Here is a 17,235-nt window from a genome sequence, read left to right on the forward strand (position 1 = left end):
CGATTAGAAAGAGACAGAGCGTATGATCGAGAGAAAAAAGATACTGCAATAATGTTAGTGCGTACATGTATATTACTCTCCACACATGAAAGAGACGAACATAGTACGATTATGTTTGTCTTTGTCATGTACGATTGCAGCTCTGTCTATCGCGACATCACGCAACTAATCTACTGCTCTGTTTTACTCTTGAGCCTCGATTTCGCACACACACATATGCACGAAATTTTTGCAGACAGTAATCGTTTTTATTAGGCTTCTAAACATGTTTCTAAACGTTCACCTATTTTCTTTCATGCATTTCCGAGCGGATAGGTATCTTATTTTGCACACAGTAATCTTCGTTTTTAACATAAACTCGTGAAGTCTCATCTTTGTTTTGATGTGTACTTAAATCGTGGAAAAGGATTTATTATTCTATTCCACGATTTAAGTACACATCGAAACAAAGATGAGACTTCACGAGTTTATGTTAAAAACGAAGAAAAGCTAAAAAATTACCGTTTTTTTACCGGCTTCTTACGTCAGGTCATAACAATATTTGCTTAATATAAAAGTTTTGCAGTTTGTATGTACAAAATAAGATAGGTTCGCACTCGGAAATGCATGAAAGAATATAGGTGAACATTTAGAAACGTGTTTAGAAGCCTAGTAAAAAAGATTACTGTGTGCAAAATTTTGCACACCGAAATGTTTTTTACTAGGCTTCTAAATGCATTTTTAAACGTTCACCTATATACTTTCATGCAATTCCGAAGACGAAGTTATTCTATTTTGCGCATACAAACTGCAAAACTTTTATAATAAGCAAATATTGTTATGACCTGACGCAAGAAACCGGTAAAAAAACTGTAATTTTTTAGCTTTTCTTCGTTTTTAACATAAACTCGTGAAGTCTCATCTTTGTTTCGATGTGTACTTAAATCGTGGAAAAGGATTTATTATTCTATTCAACTAAAAAAAAGATTTCAATGTGTAAAATAATAATTTTTGGTCGGTAAAACAGACGAGCTTTTGGATCCCTTTAACGCAATTAGTAAGCAAGAGGCGACAGATATTGGAGCGACAAACACAAGCTAAAATTAAAGACGCGAAATAGAACAAAGAAAATAACAGATTTATTATAATGGACGGAGCCGAGGCTCCTCACGAGTAATAATAATGATGATAACCGCGCGGATAGTCGGCTGCGATAAAAAACGCGGGAGCGAGACTGGGTGTTAGACACGGGGCGCGAAACCCCGGAAGCCGCTGTCGGCCCGTTATATTGGCCGTAATCCTCTCTCGGCGTTAAATACGCCTCGCACCGCGGAAATGACAATTAGTATATGTTTCAACAGGAATTCGGGCAATAACCCGATCCGATTCTCGATATCAGCCAGTTAAAGACGACCGTATAGCTTGCTATTATTACTTAAATATTATTACGCAACCTAATGCTAACAGGCAGTTCGCGAAACACGCACATTCTTTATTTCCGGACAAACGTGATACGCATACATGACGCTCAACACGCACTCAAGCACTCCGTGCGATAATCGCGAGGAAAGCTCTTACAGAACGTGCATACAATTTCTAGACGCGACGATTAACTAACCAAGAATAGGACACATTTTTCGCGACCGACACACACACTCGGACGACAGACATATCATACAATCGAGACTTACGCTCTAAACGAGCGAAAACCGATGCATATGCAATATACGGAATTCGAATTTCCAGAGAGACGTCACGCGGTTAAGCAAACCCGATATTAATGTCTCTATTCGCGAAAACCGTAACTCTAAAGGCCCGTCTACAATGGCAGTAACAAGGCTGTAGGAGTAGGAGAGTATACTGTTTTTAGTGATGTTTAGACGGGGAGTAAAGAAATGGGCAATTCCCATTTGCTCTTAAAAGTATAACACTCGGTCTAGATATACTATGTCTATGGAACGCACCCTATAATATCGGGTGCACCCGGGTGGGGAATCGGAACACAGCCCTGCTTGCGTTTAAGCGGTGTCTACAATAAGAATTTAAGCCTTAAGTCGTAAGAAATTAACCAATCATATTCGATTATTCTTCTCACATTCAACTGTGATTGATCAATTCCTTACGGCTTAAGGCTTACTACACCTATTGTAGACATCGCTTAAAAGCTCCGGGGCTCGGATCGCTTGACGACGTGGCCGTGACGCGAAAATTACACCAAAGAAGCGAGCTTAGCCCGTACGCCAAAGCACGAAATCACGGTGACGACGACAGAACGATACAATTCCGGGCGCGATCGCGCGTGGCTAATTAGGCTCAAGGATAACCTCACCGGTACGCTACTCTCCGCCGGGGCTGCCAAGGGAGGGAATCGATGACGTCCTCTCGTCTCTGACCCCTCCTGTGATCACCGGGGTCCTCTCCGCTCGCTCACGCTGCAACGCTCGCTCTCGCAACTCGCTCAATCTCGACACGCTCTATCTCGCCGGGATGCTTGTGCCAGTTTAACCCCGGGACCCAGGATGCTCGCGATCCAGGATTGATACCATGGGGCCAGCCGGGGGCCGGGGCTGCGCACTCGGGGTGCGTATTACCGCGACCAATTACGCGCTACCACGCATTGGCGGCCGGCGGGCGGCGCGCTCACGATCGTGTCGGGGATGCGCGCGCCCCCGGTATCGCGAACGATAATTTGATGGGGCCCGATCAGCGGAGCCATCGCGGGGTCCGGGTAGGACTTCTTGACCGAAAATATGGTTGCAACCCTCGCTGCTGTCTTTTCCTGTGGGCTGCGTCCTGCAGCGGCAGCATTAATAAGGAACTTCCAAGTAGAACGGCTCTACACGGTCCTGGGTCCTTGCGCGAGGATTCACTCGCTATTCCGTGCGTTGCGCATCACGCGTGCGGGTCCTGATCTCTTCGTGACGTCGAAGGATTTTTTGTTGGTTGTTTTGACTATTGAAATGCTGGCTCATCTTCCTTTAAAGGTTGCTCAAGATCGTCGATGGATGTTTCTGGTTGCCGCAAATCGGTCTTCCGTCTTCTCCGATGAGGCTCCCAAAATAAATATTCATACGAAAGAAAGAAAATAGTAAACGAAATTAATATAACGAACATAATCTTGATTAATAATGCCTCTCTAGAGACTGCGATACGGTTCTCGCAATTTTCTGACTGGCGCGGCCCTTTAGCTCGCGCTTTGCGGTCGGAGAAGGATCCGGCAGACGCGCGCGAGACGACAACATCACATATATACATATATATATTAATAATAAATATAATTGAGATCTTTAAGAGTTTCCCCTATTCCTTTTTTTTATTATTACCAAACTGTTTCCTTTAATTAACTATCAATATCTCATTTAACCCTTGTGTGTGTTTCCCAGTGAAAACAACCCCGGCAAAGCGCTCTAAGTGCTGGGCGAAACACATCCGCAACCGGGAAAATAAAAAGATCCGGAAACTCTTGGCTCGGGCGTCCGCGGATCCTAGCTTTACTATAGACTATAAGAAATTAAATCTAGATGAACATTCGTTTAAACTAAGAGTTCAGCGTTTATCCAACACACAAATACACACTCTTGTCCCTCTACTTCTTCTCCTCATTCTCATTCTTCTTATTCACTCGTTTCTTCCCCCGAGCGTCCTCATTCACCTGTCTCTCTTGAGCATCAACCGTCGAAAAATCCTACTCCCCCTCCTCTCTCCGAATATTCACCTGCCTGCCCTGAATCTCATCAACCGTCGAGAAATCCTACCCCCCCTCCTCCCTTCGATTATTCCCCGTCTCTCGACCCTCAACCGTCGAGAATTCCCACTCTCCTCTCCTCGTTCCCGCACGATTTTGAGGAAGCCCTCTAGGACTTCCTGGAGGAGTTACCGGACTTCAAAGAGGAACCGGAAGATCCCGAACAGAGATCTTTCAATACCGAAGGAGAGTCTGAGTTCCACGAAGAGCAGACTAGAGAAAACTGATTCAGATATCTCCTGGAATAGGTCCCTCCATATCACGCTCCCCTTTCTGAAGAAACTTATCGCGTAGACCCAAACCCAGCAGACCTTGAGCTATTCCGTCATATCCTTAATGTAAGTCCTCCCGGGTCTATTATCCCGTTTTTCATCCCAGGTCATCAACTTCCAATAGACGTTCCTGTAGAAGCCTTTTGGATGAAGTTTCCTCCCCCCTTCACAATAGAATTTGAAAATGCTCAATAATCCTCTTAACCTTACCTCCTTATTCTCATCCCTAGTCATTTTATCAATTATATAACTATAACTTATTAAAAGTATTTATTGTAAATTACCAACCGGAATTTAAATTTTAATTATTCCCCTCTTCATTCCGGTTGATGTCCTCCGTATTTATTGTAACCGTGAGAAACTTTTTCTTTACCTTCACATACACACATTCACACAAATTAGACCTTAAGCAAAATTATTTTATAATTACGGTTTTATAGATTGAACTAAATGTATCACTATTAAATTTTTATCTCTTCAAAATCTTTCATTTTTTTTTAATAACTGTAACATTTAAATTTTAAATTCAAGTAATTTATTAACCCGATCTCCTTCCTGTTATCCGAAATCGCACAAGGTCCCGAATAAGTATTCAATTTCTTTATCAAAAAAGGAATCGTCGAACGAACGGCCTATCGATAGCGTAAGAATGACCCTTCCGATCGTCGACCTGTCTGGGGCCCTGGTCTGTTCGTTCGACTCTAAGACACGCATCGTCTAACGTTTGTCTAGAAGTAAGTAGGTTATGCCCTCCCGCTGACTCTTCGTTCCATTGAGTCTGGATGTAACACTGTTAATAAAAAAGGACTTTTTTGCAGAAGAAACCTGCAATAAAACTATATTTATTATTTTTAAAATAAATAAAAATTGAAATTATGTGTAAAAATTAAAAAATATAAAGTTTTATTGTTTGTTAAAACGATATTTTAGAATTTATTATTTATATAAATTATAGCAATTTTTTTTCAACTTGATTAATTTTATTTCGTAACATATAAAGCTTATTCTCTCCCTCTCTCTCTCTCTCTCTCACTCTCTTGAATAATTTTATAATGATTTAAATATCACAAAATTAATAGCTTCAAACTCACTTCTGCGTCTCTGGTACAATTTCTTACACTGAATAATTCATCTCTTCGTCCAGGATTACAGTAATTATTCCCAGCTTGGTCAAATGCCAATCAAAAAACATATTGAGATAGTAACAATCAAGTTAGAAGAGTCAAAACTAGACTGAGTAGAAATGAAAGAAACCGTGACAGTGATCGTAAATTTTAGTGTGTATGTGTATAGGAAACATACTGATGATGCATCGACATGATGGTGACGTGTTTCGTGCAGGGTGCAAAGACCTTTACCCACCTTCACCGATTTATACGTGAGCGCTCGTGCTCCCTGAATTAGCGATTAATCTTTCACGACCATAGCTGAACTTGCGTATCGCTTGATAGAAGATAATAAAAGAGAAATAGCTTGTAAAATTAAGCTTCAAAGTATCGTTCATTCATACTTAATGGGCTCAAAATGACAACGTGCAATCATTCCGTCTCGTGCGGCCTTCGATCCGGTAAATCGGCGAAGAATCCCGAAAAGAACATGGAATCAAGCTCGTCATACCCTCGTGTTATGTGAACGTAACTCTTTGTACGAGCTTTGCCAAGTAATTTCCGAGATATGTAATATTACCAGAAAATTTTTCTTCCTTAATTTCTTTTTATACCTGTGCCCATGGATACCGTCGAAGCGAACAACCCTCGGAAGCAAGCGACGACCAATGCTTTGATGATTCGCTATCACGCGTACGGTCGTCGCGTTCGCACGATGCTCTACCTCGGTGGTGTTTTGCAAGTTCGAACACATTCCGCGATCCGAGCGTATATCGCTGGATTTTCGGTAATCCTTATGTGCTTGAGTCATTGTATTTTTCTGATAAACCTCAGTCGGGACCACGCTGACAATTTGATATTGATGGTGAAATACTTCAGCCAGATGACTAGCTTCATCGCGCCTGCGTTAATGGTATTACGTGTAATATATCCTATACATCTATATCAGAAGACCTCATTCTTGCAAGCTCCATTGTATTTTGTTATATTCAATGGAATATAAATCCTAGATTCCTTCTTTATTGCTTTCTTCTGGTAAAAATGCTCGCAATCTGATGATAGTGTTTATATATTCGAGAATCTCTTCAAAGTTCTTTTTAAAAAAGTTTCTGAAAAAAGTCGCGAAGTGAACAATTGCAAAATTCTTTAGCAGAAGAAATGTTTGACCCTTATTCAAAGATTAGTAACATATATGTATATATTCTTTTTTTTTAAGTGAAATATTAGCCAATCCATTCAATCAGCAGGGAAATCGACACTAGTTCTCTTTTTTTAGTCCGCCTGCTTTCTGATCAAACGCAAAAAACTGATCGAGCTCCATGAAACGCTGAACGATCTCTTTGAACAGGAACTGGAGCGGGATCGGGAAGCTGCTCTCGCGACTTTATACGCGTTCGATAGACCATTTTGCATAGTATTCTTCACCCTCGCATCGACAGTCTTGTTGTACGTCTGTCCACCGCTGATATCCATAATTCGTCAGATTTTTCATCATACCGAGCCCAGGAGGTATAGATTGCCGTTCCCGGCGAAGTTTCCGTGGACGGTTCCGATCAACGGCGGTTTCCTATTCTATCTACATTTTTTATATCATTTGTTCCTCGGCTGGTGGATAGTTTTCACCATCAATAGCGTCGACAGCCTCTTCGGCTTCTACGCGTTTCAGATTTCCTCGATACTGCATGCCATGTCCGTTAAACTGGGGTCAAATCTACGATCTCGGGGGACGTTTTCGGAAGTATTGGAGACGTGCGTGCGGACGCATCGCCGATTATTCCAATGCAGTTATATGCTGGAGGATATTTGGCAACTGATAATCCTACGGATGCTTCTCGTCAACAGCATACTTATCTGCGCATTGATCTTTGAAGCGAGCCAGGTACTTGTCAGAAATAAATATTGTTGGAGCTAATACGCTGAGAATATATTCCGCGAAATTAAGGAGAAATTGAACGGATCAGTTACGTCAAAAGTTAATAAATCTAATACATTTCGAGATTCATGAATGTGACATTGCACACATACACACACACACAAAATACTTTTTGCCTTCTAAAATATAAAATTAATAATTAATTTATGAGTTAAAGTAAATATTTGCTCTGTAAAATAAAGATTTTTATTTTCGTGAATTTTTGTCTACAATTACTATAAAATTTTTGTGTTGCAATTATTATAAAAAAATTAGTTCATTATAAGATAATATTTATAATTTTGAGATTAAATTATATTCTACAAGACATGTTCAAAATCAGTGCACTTTGCGCATTAGATAATAATAAATAAATGTAATAAAAAAAATAACGTATAATAATAAATATTAAACTTAAAATTACGCTTTTGCCCCAATCGGACAAATAATCATAACAGATATACAAATGTACTCGTTATTAATCGTACTAAAATAAATAAATAACAAATTATTCTAAATAATATTAATATAGGAAAATACAAAATACCATACAATCTCGCATGCAAATCTTATAAAAAAAATTTAATATATCAAATATAATATAAAATATATAGAAATAACACATTACTTAATTCGCGAGAGATTGTGATTTCAGTTAACAGATATAACAATGAACGTCTTTGTGTTCATCTTTTACATAGCATTAAAGCTCTTGCAAACGTTCATGTATGCCTGGTACGGCAATTTCATCACAAGCGCGGTAAGATTTGTGTGATTATCTCTAGATAATTGACTATTATAATTTACAATTAATTGTTTTGCATATGTTTACATTTAGAGCGAACAATTTCGCGAGGGAATTTATTTTAGCGATTGGCCAGATTCTAGTCTCGATCGTCACGTAAGAGCAAACGTTATTATAACGATGATGCAAAAGCCGATGACTATAAAGGCACTAAAAGTGTCTGCCGTAAATGTCAACATGTTTACTAATGTAAGTATTTAAATAACAAATTTGCTGAGCAATTCTCAGCAAAAGCTTAAATTCTCGAACAAATCACTTTCGTATTTTTCTGCGATCAATATAATATATAAGCAAAATTTTATTTTTTGTCCCTACAAAAGGAAAAATTGAAATAAATTTAAAAAAAATAGGAGGAAAAGGGAAGCAAGAGATTCAAAACTTCTAATCAGAAAGATTAAAATAGCTTTAAATAAAATTTAAAAACTGTAAATTTTACTCACTGGCGATATTCATAATATTAATCCATTGAAATGCTATTATTTTTTACGTAATTGCTCATCTTTAAGTCTATGATTTTTTCATGAAGAATAAAAATATTTTTGTAATAAACAATAATCTGTTTGTTCAGATTTATTAATTATAATTAATTAGTTCTGTATCGACCTAATTAGTTATTTTTATTGACAGATCGTGAATACTGCTATGTCCTATTTCTTTCTCTTGCAATCTTTGGATGAAGGTAGATAGAGGTAAAAGCCGCGTATCCGTTGTTTTGTAAAAACTAGCGAGTATATATGAAATTACCACGAAATATTGAAGAATATAAAATTAAGAGATTCGAAGAGCTTTTGAATTCATCGTAGATAAGTAAAAGAGTTCCATTAAAATTATTGTAAAATAGGAAAAAAAATTGTATTTTTCTGGAGCAAAATGTGTATAGAAATATATATATATATCAATGGTCGAATAGCTCGTCCGGAAAGATAAAATTGCTGTAGAAAATGCTTTAAGTATTTATATAAGATTGTTAATTAACAAGCAATAAAAAAAGTTTATGATTATTGAGATTAGATTCAGAAAGATTTTTCTGTTCCATCAAAATTGATCTGATATGGTGGTTTTTATAGTATTTTTTGCGCAGATTTTCAATCTGTTTGTCAAATTGATATGAAGGGCAGGGTTTTGAGTAACATGCATTTAAAATTCAAAAAAATTAATTTTTGGAAAATAATTAATTAATATAAAATAATTAATTTTAAACTATAAGGAGGTTCTTCTGTCCAGATAAAAGAAATTGTTCAAAAATTTTATAAATTAATTAAAAATTTGAATAATTTTAAACATTAATAATTTTTAACAAAATTTATTAAATAATATTAGTGTCCTATTCAGATTTTCGCCGCTATATAAGGTATATTTTAGAGAGGAGAAGCGCGATGTAAAAATAGTATATTAATTATAATAATTTTTATTTATTATTAAATAAAATTAAATTAAAAAATTTATTGTACAATAATAAATATCGAAGATAAAAACAAATTTCAAAAATATATTTCAATCTAACTTATCGACGAAATATCAAGAATTAGTTGCGAAATGCCCCATCGTGGCGACAGCGTGTTGTTGTTCTTTAAAAAAATTGAACAAAGGTTATGTTATAATTTCGAGCTATCCGAAAATCCAAAGCAGATTTACAAGCACGTTTACAAACAAATTAAAACTTCAGAAGAATTTCCATTATGTATTACATAATTTGAAATTAATAATGATAGAGCGATAATAGAAATAAAACGAGAATGAGCGACCACATTTAAAATAGGTACGCTCGTTTTTATAACGTATTATTTATAACATTTGAAGATAAACAATTATATATATATATATATATATGTATGTATATATACCACGCATACATATTATTTATATATATAATTTAAATAAATATTTTCGTATGGAACATGAGCTATCTTTTTTAAATAATGTAATGTCAAATTGCATCTGTGCATCAAATCGATAGGTTTACAATTGTCTAAGATAAATTTTTTGTAAGATAAATTTTTACCATTTACTATAGATATCTGTGATCCTCAAAATGTTGCATGAGATTTTATTGTCACTTTGGGGATGCTCAACCAGTGTACCGCAGATGATAGAGACAGATGTAAGTATATATATATATATATTGTATCAACAAGTAAAATAAGATATTAGCTATAATTGAAATATATTATCTCTTTACATATATTACTACTCTTTCTTATAGTCTATAGATCTTGATAAATATTTACATCCTGGGGAAAGAGCGTTACTCAATAAAATATTAGATATTGTGAAGGAATGCAATGTCATACGAAGTTTTATACACACAGTGAACAGCGAGGATACAAAAGATCTCGGTAATATTTAAACAAAATATTTTGTACAAATCGTATAATTATTCTATGTGTCATTTAATCCCTTTACATTCCGAAGAATATGTCACTCCCGGCTTGTACATACGTGCTCTGTGCGATGGGATGGATCAGGCGCTCGAGCCATTTCGCGAAGAAATAGTTGAGCTAGAGCGTACAGTCTTAAACGACAGTCATACCCCTTTGTCGTTAATTCTCTGCAACGTTGAAAAATACACTTGTTTATTTTCTCTTCTGCATTCTATTATTCGTGAGGTGACTATATATTTCTATACAGTCAGTGTTTGCATATACAGTTTAAGGAGAAATCTAAGTAATATAAAACATTCTTGTGATCTTAAATGAATAAAAACGAATTAATCAATTATTATCAAATATTATAATTTATACACGAAGATGAACGGAGGGAAGAAAGAAAAAGATTAACGCGATTTTGTAAATATCACAACTTTTTTTTTTACTTTAGATTCGAACGCAGAAACTCCATGGTTGTAAATTGTTGCAATGTTTACATCAGCGTATGCATACCGGCATACCGGAAATCAGCTCCACTTTGAAATTGTAAGAAATTTGTAATAGAACTCGACATCTATCATTAGCGTTATAATTTTGATTTATATATTCTCGTTTAGAATGACCCATTCCGTTCATTTCGTTTTCTATAAGCATCTAACAAGCTGGCTCTTGTACGGGCATCTAGAGGATGTCCACAGAGAATTCTTCATTCAGAAAGCATTGGATTGTGAGAAAACTCTGGTGCATGAGGATGCGAAGAATGATATTGATACACGCGATCAATTAGCAAATAGTAAAAATATCGGTGTCAATATGTGGGATTATGATGTTCAGATGGACATGCTTCCATCCTATATAAGGCCATCATTGGCAAACAAAATCTTGACCATTGGTCAGACTGTGATTATGTTTGGAAATGATCCCAGGCAAAAGAAAGGTAATTCTACGAAAAAAAATCGACCTCAATTTCTTTCAAGAATATTACTCTGTTATTAATTTCCCATCATGCTTTAGGGATTACAATATAATTACATAAAGATAAATATCTGATAACATTTTAGATTTCAGTACGATGTCTAAAACGGAGAATTCCGTATGGGGCGACAAGGAATATGAATATTTTAGAAAACTTCAGAATCTCCAGGCGAAATCCGTTTTCAACATTGTCGAGTTTGACCGCACAATCAACGAATTAAAACAGTGCGTGACGGAACTTCTATGGAACGTTGCCGTCGAAGAGGCGCAACTAATGCAACAACTGAGACTGGTGAAGGAGTTCTTTCTCATGGGTCGCGGTGACTTGTTCTTGGAATTCATCAAGCTTACGGCACATATCCTAAATAAGGCACCAACAAATCACACATCTAGAGACATTAATCTTGCATTTCAAATAGCGCTAAGAAAAATGCATTTGAACGATGAAAGCGCTATAGATAGTTTTAATTTCGCGGTGCCCGTGCCACCTTCCGAAAACGAGGACGTGGACACGGACACCACTGACCTTCCTGATAACGAGAGACAAGATCCCAACGGTGCATATTTATGATACATTATTTTGCGAGCGCATCACATTTTATTTTTTAAATATTTCAAAATAAAACAAAAATTTGAATTTATTTTAGAAAAACGTGGATGGGGTCTTATCACATTAAAATACAAAGTTGTTTGGCCGTTGCATCTGTTATTTAGTCCAGTCGTGTTGAACGATTATAATATTTTGTTTCGCTTCCTGTTGAGAGTTAAAAAGACTCAGATAGATTTGTGGAATCTCTGGAGTGAACACATGCATCATAAAAACATGTAAATTACATTTATCATAATTACAGTAAAATTGAGATTTTTTTGTTATTCACGACTCACGATTTCTTCATAGCAAAATATTTGTAATTCACAGCGACATTGGTGTGATCCAGTTGAGAAATAATTTGGTCTTCATTGTCGACAACTTACAGTATTATCTGCAAGTGGACGTGTTGGAAAGTCAATATGCCGTGATGGAAACGAGTATGAAAAGCACACGAAATTTCGAGGACATACAGAAGGCGCATTCTATATTCCTGGCTAACGTCATGTCGCAAACCTTTTTACTGGGCAATGGAGCAGGAAAGAAAAATTCTGTAGGTTCTATCACAGAATGAAATGATTTGATTAATTTGAAATCAATCTTTTCTAAGCAAAAACATAAGTCATTATTTCGCATATTTACAATATTCGATATTATTTTTTCAACAAAACTACAAAACTTCATTAAAATTTATTTAAAATTAGTTGAAGAATGAGAATCTACTATCTGTATTTATACAGTTTAGTTTCCAAAAAATTATTTTTATATGCTTAGAATATAAAAATTATTAGTTTTGCTTTTTATTAAGGTTGGTATGCGATATAAGAGATTCACAGATAAAAATTGGCTCTCTCAATCTGAGACACTCTGTCCATATTACTTCGTTTGTTCTTAATATTTATAAATATTTTCAACAGGTAAATATGTTGATACATCTTTTGTTACGATTATGCGACGATTTCATCTTACAAGCGTCCATGTGGGAAGTCGGTAATTTGCTTCTAACAGAGAAAGAGGAACTCAAAACATTATGTGAAACACTCGACAGTGTGATGGACTGGTTGACAAAGACCTTAAACAGAGTACGTGCACAACCCTGTGGGGAACACTTGGCTCGATTGTTATTGAGACTAGATTTCAATAGATGGTTCAGTAAAAAAGTCTGAAAGAGGTAAAACACAAATCTACATATCAAATTACAAATAAATGCTGATATAATCCTGTGAAAAAAGGATAAAGAATTATATGGCTTTCTTGATTTTTTTTTGAAGGATCCAATGTTTAGAGGAAAATAACAAAAGATCAAATAACGCTATTAATATTTTTCATTAACAAAAAATAAAATGATGCAAATTTGAAACATGGGAACTTGTATTTATGTATAAAAAAATATTCTAGTCTATAGACATGCTCTTCCATAGAGATCGACTTCTATATTTCCATGTATTATGTAATTTGTAATTTATAATCAATAGAATAATTTTTATTGTGATTAATATAGTTTTAATATACACTTGTGTATATTAAATAATCTCTTTACAGATCATTGCACACTTAAATATTATTATTCTGAAAAATGATACTAATGGCAGTAATGATAAAACGTTAGTACGACACACATGTATATGTGTTTATGGTGTACATGATCTTTTTATAATAATATAATAATAATAATATATGTCAATCTCTTTCAATCAAAGAGAATTTTAACTCATTATTTCATATTAATAATAGACGATGTATAATACATATATAACGAATACGACGATATATATATTACGAATATATATCACACAAGTATAAAAGAATGCTTCTTAAAGCATATGAGCATTATTTGAAAGATCTTTTAGACATTAACATTATTGTTTGATATATAAAATTCTTATTTTATGTTATACGTGAAATACTTATTTTGTTTATAACATATGGAATTCTTATCTTACTTGAAATTTCTCAATCGCTATCGTCGCTATCGTTATAATCTTCATCGCCGTATCCACATGTACTATTATCGTATCGACGTTGCCACAATTGTATTGCGTTTTTGATGGATGCATCAGAGGATAATTCCTCTGCGGTGAAACCGTCATTATTCTTCAATGTCGTGTCTGCATTGTGTTCCAACAATAAATTTATCATCTCCAAGTGTCCATGACTCGCTGCCACATGTAGTGGCGTGTCACCCATTTTATTCTACAATTAATAGAAAAAAGCGAAAATTCAGAAATAGGGGGATCCTTGTTAAAAATATATACAAAAGAAGAAATAACGACAATAAGTCTAAAACAAGACAATGTAAGAGTAAACATTTGATATAGCTCATATTTAATGCTAAGTGTGTTTATCTAATTTGATGGGTTTTGTTCATCTCATGTCAAATATCTCCTTAGATGTAGTGTTACAAAGAGTTTTGAATTATACAGCTACATTTAGCGTTAAAGATGATTAAACGCCTAATTCTTTGATATACATGGATGTCCATTCCCTTACTTGAGCATTTATCACAGGATTTGGCAGATGGAGAAGCTCGCTTGCACATTCCAGATGGCCAGTACGTGCTGCCCAATACAACGGCGTGTTCCCGGCTGCATCTAAACCGGTCCCCGATATACCCTGCTTCAAGTATTCTCTCAGGAAGGAGACATTGCCACGTCTAGCAGCATCATGCAGTGGCAACTCGATTTCTTGCGTTTGCTCTTTCACTGAGATGAAAGATAATTGATATTACTTTAGAGGGATTAAGAAAATTCGTGTAATCCTTCTCACCGTAAGCAACAGGTATAAGTCCCTTCTGATCTCCGCATTTAGCCCTCCACCAGTCTGGGTTGGTATCTCTGTCGTAAACATATAGTAGATCGCCCTCGTCGAATGATAATTCTTCTGTCTGCAAATAGAAATATGGTCACGCATTATTCTCAGCATATGAGAAACGTATCGGACTGACAGATCAATACACAAGATGTACTTACACGTTGTGCATTGTACTTGCACAATGCCCTGACCACTTTTACCTTACCTTAAAGTTAATGTAATGTTGTGTTAATACATTTATATTAAATATTACTTTATTTTAAAAATGAGAATTTTTGCGAATCAATTATGTCAAAATAACAATATACGCCACACATATATTTAATAAACTTATTATTCTAACCTCTTTTTATAATAATACAAGAGAAGTATGTCACACAAAACACATGTTCTTTCAGTGATTATAATATAATTTGTATGGTTCTTTCAGATCATGTTGCTTCTTTCCTTATATAATATATATTTTAAGTACGTATATAGTTTATACTTTATAAAATTTTCTTTATAATAGATTGAGACATTGGCTTAAGGTACATATGATATAACCTTAAAATTTATATATTATAATTTTATTAAATTTGCAAGAAAAATAATAACTTGAACATAATTAATATAACAAACACAAAATCTATAATACATATATACATACATACATAAATCCATACATGTATATATAAATGTTGAAAATTTTTCCCATCATATATACATCATCATTCAGTTAGAAGCAAGGAATGCTTCAGGAATTTTACAATAATTATTTCGATATTATTATAGAGTTATTCATAAACAGATAATAAATTGCATACTGTAATGCTGGACAAAGTTATTAACTCACATATCACTATTTTGTGATATATTTACCAGGTTTCCAGGTAGTTTTAGGTGGTACAGGTGTTTTTAAAAGTACACTCATGGCTGTGTGTAATACTAGCATCATAATATCAATCCAATGACTCACATGGTCGAGTTCACAGTGATGTACACAGCATTCTGTGTAATGAAAAATTCTTCAAACACACAAATTATTGTCTAAATCTTCTTTTTTGCCACTTTCATAAATAATACCATGTCTGAAGTAAAAAAAAAAAAATTAATTTGAATTAAAATTTGACAGTTGACATTTTTATAATCAATGATACATATAAATAATGCAAGCTAGAAATTTATATTGAGCAATAAATAAAGACAAGAAATTTCCAACTGTATTATCTTAAAAAATATCATAACTGTTGTACCAAAATACTCACTAAAAAATACAACCAAAACAAAAGCTATCATAAGCCACACCCAACATCTCCATTTCGAATTAGTGTGCTCTTCTAACTTTAGAGATTCTTTCTTTAATTTAACAGCATTAATGTCAGTCAATTTGTCAGATGTTTCCAGTGCACCAATGTCCTTTTTAATGATAGCGTTTGCTGCTAATGCTTGTTCCTTCATACTGCTGGTCATGGAGAGCATATTCTCAGCAATTTTCTCCTGGATATTACGATTGTATTTTAAAATAGCATCTAAATCTTCATCTTGGATGTTAGAACTTGATAATCTCTGTCGTACACCATCTTTATCTGTAGCTGCAACACATGACAGATTTAATATAAAGCACAATACATAAAATCATATATTTTTTACAATTACACATTATGTAAAGTAATAAAAGAACAGTCACTTTTGTCAGTGTGAAATAACTCCGCCCGTAATTCTCGATTATATTTCGCTATGGTCTTCTGATGTATTTGCGTTGTGATGTTTGTATTGATAGAATCGTTTGTAGAAGTTGAATTTTTTGATAATAATTGTGCAGCGATCACTCTCTCTACTGGGTTTGATAATTTCATTGCATTTATTATCCCTTTTAGAAAATCTATCCGTTTAGTATAGCCTATCATAATATCTTTGGATGGTTTACTGTGAAAGAAAAATCAACTCTTTAATATCAGAACATCTACATCTATAACCGAAATAATGCTAAATATCCAAGTGTGTCCTAAAATAATATATATTATATAAATAATATACTATATTATAAATAAAATATACTATATTATAAATTGAAAATCTTACTTTGGTAAGGTTTGCAATTTGTTTATCATGTCATCCAGAGCAAGTATATACTGAAACAAAAAAATGTATACTTATCAAGTATGCACATGTATGTTTTATATGGATAAATAGATCTATAGATTTATCTTCGTTTTTTTTTTTTTTAAATAGATGTAATTATCATGAAATAAACAGCCACACACAGTGTGTATATAATATTAAAAAATTCATATAAATAAAGTTGTAAATATTTATATCTTAATTTTTTGCGATTATTGTGTACATAAATTTATTCCAATATTTTTGACGAAATGTCATATTAAAAGTACGCATTAAATAAAAATATAATAAAAACAGGTTAGAAAGAGCTCGCACACCTTTTCGAGTTTCCAGTCTTGATGCGGATCATCTTTCGCTATTAATTCGCAACGCGTTAAAAGTCGCTTGATATTAATTTCTAGCTTAGATATTTGAGTCATTTAGCCAATTTGTCTAATAAACAAAGACACGAAAAAATATGCGCTTTGTTCAATAATAAGTATGTTGTATCATGTACAGGTACAGGTGACAATCATGTAGCATCTCTTCTTAATGATGCCAGAATGGAGAGATGGAGACACTGATGCTAGCCA

At 34.5% G+C, this 17,235-nt stretch overlaps 3 protein-coding genes across 5 annotated transcripts; 2 read left to right on the forward strand and 1 right to left on the reverse strand.

The window, feature by feature from the left end:
- Nucleotides 1-5,724: 5,724 nt before the first annotated feature.
- Nucleotides 5,725-8,506, forward strand: LOC115237168 (odorant receptor 47a-like). Its single transcript, XM_029810055.1, has 5 exons — nt 5,725-6,015; nt 6,379-6,981; nt 7,670-7,774; nt 7,853-8,008; nt 8,447-8,506. Exons 1-5 carry the CDS (start codon nt 5,725-5,727, stop codon nt 8,504-8,506), a joined length of 1,215 nt encoding a protein of 404 aa, XP_029665915.1.
- An 862-nt stretch (nt 8,507-9,368) lies between these two features.
- Nucleotides 9,369-14,194, forward strand: LOC115237143 (gamma-tubulin complex component 4). Of its 2 annotated transcripts, XM_029810002.1 has the most exons (11): nt 9,369-9,578; nt 9,834-9,920; nt 10,023-10,155; nt 10,232-10,425; nt 10,637-10,731; nt 10,803-11,122; nt 11,247-11,717; nt 11,808-11,985; nt 12,080-12,302; nt 12,667-12,920; nt 13,021-14,194. In XM_029810002.1, exons 2-10 carry the CDS (start codon nt 9,852-9,854, stop codon nt 12,913-12,915), a joined length of 1,932 nt encoding a protein of 643 aa, XP_029665862.1. In that variant the 5' UTR covers nt 9,369-9,578; nt 9,834-9,851; the 3' UTR covers nt 12,916-12,920; nt 13,021-14,194. The 2 variants fall into 2 exon arrangements, with proteins under 2 accessions (XP_029665862.1, XP_029665861.1); XM_029810001.1 differs by having other exon boundaries at nt 12,667-14,194.
- Nucleotides 13,359-17,217, reverse strand: LOC115237146 (osteoclast-stimulating factor 1-like). Of its 2 annotated transcripts, XM_029810020.1 has the most exons (8): nt 16,981-17,217; nt 16,625-16,674; nt 16,230-16,468; nt 15,808-16,134; nt 14,719-14,765; nt 14,516-14,633; nt 14,240-14,451; nt 13,359-13,942 (listed from the first exon to the last, which is right to left on the reverse strand). In XM_029810020.1, exons 1-8 carry the CDS (start codon nt 17,080-17,082, stop codon nt 13,703-13,705), a joined length of 1,335 nt encoding a protein of 444 aa, XP_029665880.1. In that variant the 5' UTR covers nt 17,083-17,217; the 3' UTR covers nt 13,359-13,702. The 2 variants fall into 2 exon arrangements, with proteins under 2 accessions (XP_029665880.1, XP_029665879.1); XM_029810019.1 differs by lacking the exons at nt 15,808-16,134; nt 16,230-16,468; nt 16,625-16,674; nt 16,981-17,217 and adding an exon at nt 15,422-15,589.
- Nucleotides 17,218-17,235: the final 18 nt, after the last annotated feature.

This window comes from Formica exsecta, unplaced genomic scaffold (assembly GCF_003651465.1).
Source record: "Formica exsecta isolate Colony F162 unplaced genomic scaffold, ASM365146v1 scaffold28, whole genome shotgun sequence".
NCBI classification, from domain to species: domain Eukaryota; kingdom Metazoa; phylum Arthropoda; class Insecta; order Hymenoptera; family Formicidae; genus Formica; species Formica exsecta.